This window comes from Urocitellus parryii, chromosome 12, assembly GCF_045843805.1.
Source record: "Urocitellus parryii isolate mUroPar1 chromosome 12, mUroPar1.hap1, whole genome shotgun sequence".
Lineage (NCBI taxonomy): Eukaryota > Metazoa > Chordata > Mammalia > Rodentia > Sciuridae > Urocitellus > Urocitellus parryii.
Genome location: NC_135542.1, coordinates 91,824,595 through 91,838,619, shown reverse-complemented (window position 1 = coordinate 91,838,619; position 14,025 = coordinate 91,824,595). Strand labels below are relative to the sequence as shown.

Genomic DNA, 14,025 nt, shown 5'->3' with positions numbered 1-14,025 from the left:
TAAAATTTTCTGTTCTTCAAAGGATACCATTAAGAAAATTAAAATCAAATCACATATTATAAGTAAATATTCATAGTACACAGAGGATTTGTACCTGTAATATATACAAATTTCTTATAATAATGAAAGAAAACAATCCAACAGACAAAAGTAAACAGATACTTCTTAAGTAACAAACTTTTTGACACTCAGAATAACTACATTAAAAATATCTAGAAATAATAAGTGTTGGGAGAGTATGTAGAGTAAATGGAACTTGCATATGTTGCTGATGGGAGTTTATATAACTCTAGTTCCAGTTCCAGGTAAGTATAACTCATGACATCTCTCCCTCTGAATGCACAGCAGCTACAAACCTAGACAAACTATGTGAAGCAGTTATTGGAAGGATGGAAAAATAACAGGAGCAGATAGATTGGGGAAGATTATAAAGCTTAGAAGTATCAAAATGAAGATGAATTCACCATCATTTTTGCATCTTTTGGTATGACTCACCTGAATTCAATACAGCCTAGAATCTGGAAGAGAGTATTAGCACAGACACAAAGACCCCCCAGGCAGATCCAAGATGGTGGGCCAGAGGGAGGCAGCATTCAGTGTCACTCTGGGACTCAAGTAGTGAGAAAATTGCTTCTCAGGTCACGTGGATGTCCAGGACTCCAGGCTTCAGCGTCAGAGTAGGTCTCCCAACTACTTGCCCACGCAGGACTAGCATCAGCATCTGCACAGAACTTTCAGCAACCTACCCAAGCAGAAATCACAGAGGCCGCTCCCATGCAGAATAGCTGGCAGTTCTGGCTGCCACTCCCAAGAGGAACTCCATCTATCAACAAGGGGCTCCCCCAGTCATTGCCATCTTGGGACTCTGCAGCAGCAGAGATAGTCCCCTACGCAGAGTAGCCTGCCTGCACCTGAAAACTTCACACAGGCTCTGAAGTCAGCCGACAGCCACACACTGCACACTACAGAGCTCATCTCTAAAATCACCATGCAAAGCCATCGCCTAGCTCCCCCAACCCCACTCAACATCTCATCACTGAAAGCAGGTGCCTCCATCTTGGGTCACCTTCATCGCCATCTTTTTGGGGGGGGCAACTCCCAGTTGGAACTCCAGCTGACCAGGTACCCAGTTTCTAACTTCCCCCTCTCCTCAGTAGCCACTAGCCGGGCACAGTGACAACCAGTTACCTTCACCACCCTGAGCGCAGAGATACCAGCTAACAACTGACGACCCTACCTATTAGATGAGAAGGGAAGCAGGAAAGATACCGATCTCCAACCAAAACAATGCCTGTTTCTTCATTCGAGATTCTTTTTTGTTTTTACTTTTTTCCTTTTCTTCCACCAATTTCTACTATTTTAACATTTTTTATTTTTCTTAATATTTAATGGGTTTTATGTAAATTACTGTCTTCCCACTTACTTTTCTACCCAAAATTACTTCCTCTTTCTTCTCCTACTATAAATCATCTTCTTTAGATTTCTCTTTCATACTTCCTAAGATATAATAACTCTATATCCTCATCTCCCAACTCCTCAGCATAGCATCCTACTCCTCATCCCAGGTTCTTTGTCCTCCATCAGAAACTGTAAACCCTTTTACAAACCTACTGAGTGTATTGTAGATAATAATTGAATTCCCCATTTCTGTACATTGTGACCAAACTGTAAAAGTCTTAATAGCAAACCTTTGTTTTCAGGATGTATATTGTTTATATTGGGATCTGTTAACATTGTCCTTCACCTCAAAGGAGAAGTATTGGAATTCTACAGGGGCACTATAAACCTATAAGGTAAAAACGATAATACAGTACTAGAAGGGAAGATACATAAGCAATATGAAAAGACAAGGGAAGAAAGTGCCCCAAACAAATCAAGATACCACATTATTAAAACCCATGACCAGCACAGAAGAAATGACAGAGAAGGAGTTCAAGATGTACACAATTTAAAAGTTCTGTGAATTAAAGGATGCTATAAGAGAACAAATATAGGCAGCAAAAGATCATTTTGAAAAGGAGCTACATAAACAAACACAGGAAGCAAAAGATTACTTCAATAAGGAAATGGAGGTTCTGAAAAAAACCAAACAAACATTCTTGAAATGAAAAAAACAATAAACCAAATTAAAAGTTCAATTGAAAGTATCACCAACATATCAGACCATTTGGAAGACAGGACCTCAGACAACGAAGACAAAATATATAATCTTGAAAAGAATGTAGACCACACAGTGAAAATGCTAAGGAACCATGAACAGAGCATTCAAAAAATATGGGATAGCATAAAAAGACCAAATTTAAGAGTTATTGGGACAGAGGAAGGCATAGATAGAGGTCCAAACCAAATCTATTCAATGAAATAATTTCAGAAAATTTTCCAAAAATGAAGAATGAACTTGGAAAACCAAATCCAAGAGGCTTACAGGATGCCAAATGTACAAAATAACAACAGATCTACACCAAAGCACATTATAATGAAAATGCCTAACACATAGAATAAGGAGAGAATATTAAAAGCCATGAGAGAAAGGAATCAGATTACATATAGGGGGAAACCAATTAGATTATGTGCAGACTTTTCAACTCAGACCCTGAAAGCTAGAAGATCCTGGAAGATATATCAAGCTCCAAAAGAAAATGGATGCCAACCAAGAATCTTATATCCAGCAAAATTAATCTTCAGATTTGATGATGAAATAAAAACCTTCCATGATAAACAAAAGTAAAAATAATTTACAACCAGAAAGCCTGCACTACAGAACATTCTCGGCAAAATATTGCATGAAGAGAAATTGTTTGAAAAACCACAATGAAAATCAGCAAAGGGGGTTATTACACTAAAGAAAAAGCTAATCAAAGGAGAAACCAAATCAAGTTAAATAACAAAAAATAAACAAAATTGGCTGGAATACAAATCATGTCTCAATAATAACCTTGAATGTTAATGGCCTACACTAACCAATCAAAAGACATAGTCTGGCAGATTGGATTTTTTAAAAAGACCCAACAATATGCTACCTCCAAGAGAATCATCTCATAGGAAAAAGACATCCACATCATAAAGGCAAAAGGTTAGGAAAAATCATACCACTCACATGAAATGTGGAAGCAAGCAGGGGTTTCCATCCTCATATCAAACAAAGTAGACTTCAAGCCAAAGTTAAGCGAAAGGAATAAAGAAGGATATTTCATACTTCTTAAAGGAATCATTCATCAACAAGACATAACAATAATAAATTTATATGCCCCAAACAATGGAGCCATCTACATTCATCAAACAAATTCTTCTCAACTTCAGGAGTCAAATACACCACAACACAATAATTTTGGGTAAATTAAACACACCTCTTTCACCACTGGATAGATCTTCCAAACAAAATCTAAACAAAGAAACTACAGAAGTCAATAATTCAATCAATAACTTAGACTTGGGGGCTGGGACTGTAGCTCAGGGGGAGAGCGCTCGCCTAGCACGGGCAGGGCCCGGGTTCGATCCTCAGCACCATACAAAAATAAAGGTATTGTGTTGTGAACATCTACACCTAAAAAATACTTAAAAATAAATAAATAACTTAGACTTAACTGACATATATAGAAATATTTCATCCTTCAATGAATGAATACACTTTCTTCTCAGCAGCACATGGATCCTTCTCTAAAATAGATCATATACTATGCCACAAAGCAACTCATAGCAGATATAAAAAAGTAGAGATACTACCCTACACTCTATCAGATCATAATGTAATGAAATTAGAAATCAATGATAAAATAAAAAATAAAAGCTACTCCAACACCAGGAGACTAAATAATATGCTACTGAATGAACAATGGGTTGCAAAAGACATCAGGAGGTTAAAAAATTCTTAGAGGTGAAATGAGAACACAGATACAGTGTGTCCAAATCTCTGGGACACTATGAAAGCAGTATTAAGAGGAAAGTTCATTGCATGGAGTTCATTCCTTTAAAGAAGAAAAAGTCAACAAATAAATGACTTGAGGTTACATCTCAAAGCCCTAGAAAAAGAAGAAAAAATCAACATCAAGAGCAGTAGAAGACAGGAAATAAGTAAATCAGAGTGAAATCAAAGAAACTGAAACAAAAAAAAATTCAAAAAAAATTGACAAAATAAAAAGTTGGTTCTTTGAAAAAATAAATAAAATTAACAAACCCTTAGCCATGCTAACGAAGAGAAGGAGAGAAAACTCAAGTTACTATCATACATGATGAAAAAGGAAATATCACAACAGTCACTAAAGAAATATAGAAGATAATTAGAAATTATTTTGAAAACTTGTACTCCAATAAGATATAAAATATTAAAGGCATTTACAAATTTCTAGAGCTATATGATTTGCCCAAATTGAATCAGGATGATATACACAATTTAAACAGATCAATTTCAAGCAATGAAATAGAAGACGCCATCAGAAGCCTACCAACCAAGAAAAGCCCAGGACCAGATGGATACACAGACGAGTTCTACAAGACCTTTAAAGAAGAACTAATATCAATACTCTTCAATTTATTTCAGGAAATAGAAAAAGAGGGGGCACTTCCAAACTCATTCTATGAGGCCAATACCACCCTGATTCCAAAACCAGGCAAAGACAACTCAAAAAAAGAAAACTTCAGACCAATATCTCAAATGATCATAGATGCAAAAAATTCTGGCAAATTGAATACAAAAACGTATCAAAAAGATAGTACACCACAATCGAGTGGGGTTCATCACAGAGATGTAAGGGTGGTTCAATATATGGATTTCAATAAATGTAATTCATTGCATCAACAGACTTAAAGATAAAAACCATATGATCATCTCAATTGATGCAGAAAAAGCATTTGACAAAATACAGCAACCCTTCATGTTCAAAATACTAGAAAAACTAGGGATAAACAGGAATATATCTCAACATTATAAAAGCTATCTATGCTAAGCCCAAGGCCAATATCATTCTAAGTGGAGAAAAATTGAAAGCATTCCCTCTGAAAACTGGAATAAGACAGGGATGCCCTCTTTCACCATTTCTATTTAACATATTTCTTGAAACTCTAGTCAGAGCAATTAGAAACAAAAGAAATTAAAGGATATGGATAGGAAAAGAAGAACTCAAATTATCACTATTTCCTGATGATATGATTCTATACATAGAAAACCCCCCAAAAAAATCCACCACAAAACTTCTAGAATAAATGAATTCAGCAAAGTAGCAGGATAGAAAATCAACACCCATAAATCAAAGGCATTTCTGTACATTAGTGACAACTCCTCTGAAACAGAAACTAGGAAAACTATCCCATTTACAATAGCCTTAAAAAAATTAAAATACTGGGAATCAACCTAACAAAAGAGGTGAAAGACCTCTACAATGAAAACTACAGAACACTAACAAAAGAAATTAAAGAAGACCTTAGAAGATGGAAAGGTCTCTGTTGTTCTTGGATAGACAGAATTAATATTGTCAAAATGATCATACTACCAAAAGCATTATATAGATTTAATGCAGTTCCAATCAAAATTCCAATGGCATTCCTCATAGAAGTAGAAAAGGCAACCATGAAATTCATCTGGAAAAATTAGAGATCCAGAATAACCAAAGCAATTCTTAGCAAGAAGAGTAAAGCAGGTGGCATCACAATACCAGACTTTAAACTATACTACAAAGCAATAGTAACAAAAATGGCATAGTGCTGGTACCAAAACAGACTGGTAGACCAATGGTACAGAATAGAGGACACAGAGACTAACCTACATAATTACAGTTATCTTATATTAGACAAAGGTGCCAAAAACATACATTGGAGAAAACTGGAAATCCATGTGCAACAAAATGAAATTAAACCCCTAACCCCTATCTCTCACCATGCACAAAACTCAAAGTGGATCAAAGACCTAGGAATTAAACCAGAGACCCTGCATCTAATAGAAGAAAAAAGTAGGCCCAAATCTCTATCATATTGGATGAGTCCCCTACTTCCTTAATAAGAGTCCTATAGTCCAAAAATTAAAATCAAGAATTAATAAATGGGATGGATTGAAATTAAAAATCTTCTCAGCAAAAGAAACAATCAGTGAGGTGAATAGAGGGCCTACAACTTGGGAGCAAATTTTTACCACTTGCACATCAGATAGAGCACTAATTTCTAGGGTAAATTAGAACTCAAAGAGCTAAACACCAGAAAAACAAATAACCCAATCAATATATAGCTAAGGACATGAACAGACACTTCTGAGAAGGTGATATACAATCAATCAACAAATATATGAAAAAATGTTCACCATCTGTAGCAATTAGAGAAATGCAAATCAAAACTACTTTAAGATTTCATCACTCCAGTCAGGATGGCAGCTATTAAGAATACAAACAACTGGGCTGGTGATCTGGTTCAATGATAGAGTGCTTGCCCAGCACGCATGAGGTACTGGGTTGAATCCTTAGCACTGCATAAAAATGAAATAAAGATATTGAGTGTCCACCTACAACTAAAAAAAATTATTTAAAAAAATAGAAACAACAGTAAGTGTTGGCAAGGATGTAGAGGAAATGGTGCAGCCAATATGGAAAGCAGTATGGAGATTCTTTGGAAAACCGAGAATGGAACCACTTTTTGATCCAGCTATCCCACTCCTTAGTCTATACCCAAAGGACTTAAAAACAGCATACTACAGAGACACAGCCACATCAATATTACTGTAGCACAATTCACAATAGTTTAACTGTGGGACCAACCTAGATGCCCTTCAATAGATGAATGGATAAAGAAAATGTGGTATATATACACAATGGAATATTACTCAGCAATAAAAAGGAATAAAATCACAGCATTTGCAGGTAAATGGATGGAGTTGGAGAATATAATGCTAAGTGACATTAGCGAATCCCCAAAAAACAAATGGTGAATGTTTTCTTTGATATAAGGAGGCTGATCATAATGGGGTTGAGATGGGAAGCATGGGAAGATTAGACGAACTCTAGATAAGAAGGCAAAGGGATGAGAGGGAAAAGGAGGGGGCCATGGGAGTAGAAATGAGGGTGGAATGAGATGGACATCATTACCCTAAGTACATGTATGAAGACACAAATGGTGTAAATACACTTTGTATACAACCAGAGGTATGAAAAATTGTGCTTTATATGTGTAATATGAATTGTAATGCATTCTGCTTTCATATATATAACAAATTAGAATAAAAATTTTAAAAAGAAAGACTCCCAGGCAAATTCCTCCAGTTTCTGCTTGAGGAGTGGGAGAAGAGTCAGAAATCCTTTTTTCCTTTTCTCTCTTTTTTCTTTTTTTCTTTTTTTTTTTTTTTCCTGTTCAATTTAGCCTCAGTGCCCAAGTAATTCCATGGTGGCAATGGTACAGCAGCAATATAAATAATGAGAGCCTAAAATTCTGAGGGAGGTAAACCTTACTCTTCTACCAGAAGAGATGTTGTCTCAAAGTGGGACAAACCCATGTGGGTTTGTCTCCCTCTGTTCTGTGCCACTTGGCCTTGACACAAAACAGTATCAGGAAGAACACAGAGAAGTAAAACAAGCCTTGGCTCTCTGACCTGACCAAGAAAGATAAGGCTCAAAGGCTGTTTGCAATTTTTAAACCAGCTTGGTTAATTCTTTGCTAAAACAAAAACATCAACAATGTTTATGGGACTTAAATAACTGTCATTTCATAATATAATACTATGAAATACAATCCTAAGTTACTCAGCATATGAGGAATCAGAAAAATCTCAACTCACATGGGAAAAGACAACAAATCAATGCTGGGATGAAGGAGATGTTAGTACAAAAACTCTATAAAGCAGTTATTATAATATGCCTCAAGTAAAAGCCAATGCCCTTGAAGCATATGAAAAGGTATTTATAATAACTAGCCTTTAGGAAAATACAAATCAAGATACCACTGTTTAACTACAAAATCGCTAATATCTATTGACAGTACCACAGGTTGACAAGAATGTAAAGTAACTAGAATGCCCATATATTTCCATGAAGACGCAAAATTATAAGACCATCCCAGAAAAAAATCTTCCCAAGTATCCTAGAGAAACAAAAACCTATACATGAATGTTTATAGAAGCTAAAAATTTAGTGGCCCCAAACAGGAAGTAAGTCAAATATTTCTCAGTGCTTAAATGGAACTATGATAATCAGTACAATGGAATTATAATTTAAAGGAACAATAAAAGCAATGATATTCCTTTTAATAAGGCAACAAAAAGGAACATACAATGGATTCATGCAAGATTAATCTTAAATGCATTTTGCAAAATGAAAGAAGTCAGATCCAAAAGGTTGTTATGTATTTTATGAGTCCACTTATATGAGAAGGCAAAACTATTGAGAAGAAAATAGACCAGGGATTGCCAGGGTTCATAAGAGGGATTCTCTATAAAGGGGATGGCATGGGAGAATTTTTGGATTAATGCAACTGCTTTATTTGGAACTGGATCAATGGATATAATTGCATACCACAAAAAAAAAAAATGAAGTTTGCAGCATGTACATTTTAAGGTTAAGCAGGATGTAACCATAAAGCATTTGATAAATGCTTTATGTTACGATGTTATCATAGGATATTAACATAAGAGTAAATTTCAATAAAATCCAGAATGGGCAAAACCTCTAAAATAAGATCTCTCTCAATAATCTCTACCTCTTGGTATTCATGCCCAGAATCAGAATGTGAGCTAGATATAGTGATTCATTTCTATTGGAAGCAAAGTAGCAAAGATAAGGTTAGATTTCAAAAGGGCTGGCTTTTATCTTGGCACCCTCTCTTGTTCTTTACCTGTTCACTCTAAGGGAAGTTTATAAATTTAGATGTCATATTGTAAGTTGCCTTAAATAGACAAGAAACTAACATCTGTGGCCAAGCAACTGAGTGATCTGGGAAATATACCCTCTTACTCAAACCTTGAGATGAGACCAAAGTTGCAGCCACTACCTTATTTGCAACCTTGTAAAACAATGGGAGCCAAAAGATCCAGCGAAGCTATGCCTAGATTTCTGACCTGTAGAAACTGGGAAGTTTACTGCTTTAAGCTGCTTCATTTCAAGGTAATATGTTATGCAGAAATAGATAACTAATATAGGAATTTAATGTACTATTTATGCAACTCTTCTGTAAATCCAAAATTAACTCAAATTTTAAAAATTTAAAAATATTTTGCACATATATACACATACTTTTATGCATCTCTCTATACAGATACATGTGTGTACAGTTTTCATTACTTATGAACTCTGTAGTTGACACATCCAGTTTCAAATGCCAACTCCAACACAGAATGGCCATATGATGATATTGAATTAAATCACTTAATTTCTCCAAGTCCCAACTTGTTAAGTAATAATATTTCTCTCTGATCATTATAATAAGATGAATATTCACTATAAAGCCTGACATTTATTACATTATGAACAAATGGCATTATTATCAGTTATAAATATGTTTATAATAATTTATTATTTTTCTCATTTATAACTTTATCTGATTTTCAAGGAATTCAGTTCCAATAACTGGGCATTTAAACTTTGAAGGGCTTAAACACTGTACATGAAATCGTCTAACCTTTAATTTCTAAACATTTTTTTAAAAAAAAGAAAGAAAGAAAAACAGGTGTGGTGGTGCACAACTCTACTCCCAGTGACTCGGGAGACTGAGGCACAAGGACTGCAAGATGGAAGCCATTCTCAGCAACTCAGTGAGGCCCTAAGCAACTTAGCAAGACCCTGTCTAAAAATAAAAATGAAATGAAAATAAAATTGAAATGAAATAAAATAAAATAAAATTACCCCCCCACACACCCAAAGTTTTAAAATAACTATAGCCTCCCAATACTTATAATACTGAAACCAGAGACTGGCCTTGTTTTTGTGCTCCAATCCAATTCTCAATCACTTGCAGATCAGTAAGGAACCTTTCAGTTTTCCAACCCCGTTTCCACCACCATTCACATGTGAGTGCCAAAGATATGAAATGACTTGTCCAAGATCATGGCTAGAAGAACGGTTGGAAGTAGTGTTCAAGATTCTGACAGACAATAGAATGTAGGGAAGTAAGCTGTTGCTTTAATTTAACAGACTGTTTTCTTTCTTCTTTTTCTTGGTAACAGTATTGAATCCAGGAACACTCTATCACTGAGCTACATCCCCAGCCCTTTTTCACATTTAATTTTGAGACAGGGTCTCACTAACTTGCCCAGGCTCTAGTTGGACTTGAACTTTGATCCTCCCGTTTTCAACCTCCCAAGTAGCTGGGATCACAGAAGTGCACCACCAAGCCAACTATCAGACTGTATTTGAATGCCCATCCTCTTCCTTACAGACAGCTTCACTTGGCCCAAGTAGCAATGTCAATGTCTCAGTTTCCCAGTGAGTAAACAGGGGTATCATCACCTACTTTACAGGGTCATAATGAGGACTAAAGGAGACAGTAAAAAAAAAAAGACTCTCACCGCAATGACTACCACATAAGGATTTTGAATAAACATTTTTCCCTTCCTTCTTTCCAAGCAAAGTGCCCTCTACTCTGGTGTGCTGCTGTATGTATGTTTATATTATGCCCAACCATACGGCATAAACATACAGGAAATTCTTTTTAGCCATATTGTAAAAGACTTGTTAAGGTAAAAACTGAATGATGATAAAAATTAGGCTGAATAAGATAAATCTAATACATTTATTGCTGAATTGGGTTTCCTTTCCCACATTTACAATGTGGCGAGCACATTATGTTGACATGCATACTGGTGATGTTAGTCTTACATCATCTCACTGAAGTGGTTATGTGCCATTGTTCACCACTGTAAAGTTTTCTTTTTTTTCTTTTTAAATGCTAAACATTTGAGGGAAATTATGAAAATGAATCAAATTGAGAAGAGGGAGACACAAAGAGAAAGCATGCACACACACATGCAACCTCCCAAAAGTCTTCATTATAATCTCCAACATGGGGAAAAAAAGGTAAATGGTCAAGATTATTTTGAAAGTAATTCAATTTTGTCTTACACTTGATGTCAAGTCTTACCAAAAGACCTTTGAAAGTATAAACATATTACCATCACATGTTGTTGCTTATTTACATAATTCTTGAAAGACTTCTAGCAGATTAGTCAGATACAACCTCCCTTAAAAAAAATCATAGTCTCTTCCCCAAGAGAATTACATTTGCTTAAGTATTTTAAACCCTTTATCACAAATTCCATCAGCTTGCTTGTTATCAGAAGACTCACCGATCTGCAGATACCGGAGTCCCCTCTGGTTTGGAATATCCTTCCAAATCTGAAATGTTCACTTGTATTTGCCTTGAGGTTACTATCTGGCTATTCTGAGAAGGTATGGCTTTCAAGTCCTGAGTAATAGTATTACTATCTGGAAGAGGAGATTGTACAACTTGGAAGTCCAGTGGTGATTTAGGTCCTAGAAAACCTAAAGATTCTTGATTTTGTGCTATAGGTTTACTAGTCAATAACTTGGAGGTTGATTCCAGTGATCTTGAAGATATAGTTTGTAGGTCAGAGTTAAACTCACTATTCATCCTTGTTTTAGAAGCAGAATCCAAAGAATGAAATCTTTTATCTAAGGTTCCACTATCCAACTTGGAAGGAGTCTTGGGGCACAGAGTTATACGAACACATGAAAGTGCTTTTCTATTTGAAGGTGGAGTAGATGCAGATGTTTCTAATGTATAGTGATCAGGGGCAGATTGGGAGACTGAATTGACTTCAACATTTATCATACTAGTAATGTGTGATTTAGGTGTATGTTGATTTTTTTCTACTACACAATCCTGACCTTGAGAAAAGGGGAAATGGTGCTTTCTCATGTGGTCATCTACACCTAGGGGTCTGCTTTGATGTTGTTCAAGACAAACGGGAGAAGGAAGGTCTGAAGCTATATAATCCTGACCCTGAGAAAAGAGAGAATGGCTTTCTCTCATCTCATGATCTACACGTGGGGCATTGCTTTGTTTAAAGAGTTCTTGCTGTTCAAGAAAAATGCAAGAAGGAATGTCTGGACAAAGGCAAGAATGGTGTTTTTTCATATGGTGATCTGCATGTGGGGCTTTGCTTTTTTCAAAGAGTTCTCGTTGTTCAAGAAAAATGTGCGAAGGAAGATCTGCAGTTTTGGTTACATTCTTCTCTTTTATTCCCAGTGTGGAACTTGGTCTGCCCATACTAATGTGGGTATGGTTATCAGAAAACTGAATTTCCTTGAATGTATAATTTGCACTGGTACTGGGCTCAGAATGACTGACATTAAAATCTGATCTTTCTAAGAGTGTTTCCTCTCGATGAGAAGGCTCAAAATCAACAAATAATTTTTCGTTTTGCCTACCTTTTTCTGCTAAAAAGGTCACAGCTTTATGTGGTGCATGACTAAGCATTTTATATGATGAAGGGGAAGAGGTTTTCTGTTTAAAATCTCTAGGAGAATTTTGCTCTTCAGTGATATGAGAATTAAATACCCCCATAGATGCTCCAGTATACTGGCTACCTTCAGTAACACCAACCTTAAAAACAGAGGAATCTGAAATGCATTGAGAATGTCGGTGAGATGAAAAAGTGATGGAGGTAGTAAACTGTTTCATGGGTTCTGGGGGCGGTATTTGTGATGAAGAAGGAAATTCCACTTCTTTAGGTGGCACACAAGCAGGTTCTACTTCTACTAATTCTGACAGCCAAGGGTCCATATTCTCACGGAATGGCATTCGAAGGCCCTTGCTAATTTTGAAGTCATCAGATATAAGTGGGGAATGACTTTGTAACTGCAAGGAATTCCAAACTTTCAAATGGGGGTTGTTCTGGTCTAGGGATTTGGAAAAATTGATGTGCCTGGTTCTCCACGATGATGGGCTCTGTCGTCCTCTGATCATTTCTGAGGATTCAGCAGATGTAAAAACACAAGGATGGTCTTCCAGTTGTGGTTGTTCAGCAGTAAGAGTCCTGAAACATCCTTTTTCATGGCTCTCAATAATAATGTGACTACATACAGCTTCAGGTGTGCATCCTATTCCCCGTGGACTCTGTGATCCCTAGAAGATATAAGTAGGTTCTTTAAGTAGTCTACATAGTTAGTTGTATACTATACTAATCAGTTTTCTATCCAGATCAGGATATGACCATAAAAGTCTTATCATTATTTTATAATAAAAAAGGTCAAAGAACACAGTAAAAAAAAATGACAGTTAACTATAGAATAAAATGACTCATAACCAAGACCACCCAATAGAGTTCTTCTAAAAAATCTACTAGAGTACTAGAACAAAAACTACTATTGTCCCCCAGTATATATTCTCACTTCCTTCCTTGTAGTAATAGAAGTCACCCAAACTTTTGTTGACATATAGCCACCAAACTGAGGATGTGTCTTGTTTCTTTTGCAGCTAGTTTTGAAGCTAGTTTTGGATCATATAACTAAGTTTAATTCAATGGGCTATGATCAAAAGTGTTAAGTGCAACTTCTGCTTCTTGTCCTTAAAATCCAGTTCTTGACCTCCAAGTGTTTCCACTACCACCACCATTACCATCACCATTTGATACCTAAATATGGGAATGCCTGGAACAACCATGGAAGACATGCATAAGGATAGCCAGTTTAAGATGACCTCAGGGAACACAGTTCACTTCCCTAACCTGGACTATGACATTAAAGAAAAATGAAACTCTACCTTATTTAAGCCATTCAACCCTCATTGGAGTTTATTTTGGGCTATTACAGAGGCCTGAGCTACACCTACTATTATGCCCCCAAGAACAAGAAAAACCTTTTGCTGGGGCCTAGAGTCAATGCCCAAAGCTATCATAAATATAAAAATTCTTTGAGGTTTCTGTGGTTTACCTAGAAAGGTACTATAATCTGTATTAAGAATTGTAATGTAAAAAATAAATAAATAAATATTTTTTTTTAAAAAAGAAAGATACTATACTTTGGCATTCCATTTGATGATATAGTACATTTCATTTCATATACAAATATTTTAAATTATGATGCCTTTTCCCACAGATGG

General features: G+C 35.9%; 1 protein-coding gene across 1 annotated transcript in view; it reads right to left on the bottom strand.

Annotated features, from left to right (window-relative positions):
* The window catches only part of Alms1 (ALMS1 centrosome and basal body associated protein), a 202,233-nt gene that overhangs the window by 82,469 nt on the left and 105,739 nt on the right, over positions 1-14,025 (bottom strand). The window contains exon 19 of the mRNA XM_077791989.1: positions 11,249-13,050. Coding sequence (XP_077648115.1) covers positions 11,249-13,050 — 1,802 coding nt within the window. The remainder of the gene's footprint in view (positions 1-11,248; positions 13,051-14,025) is intronic.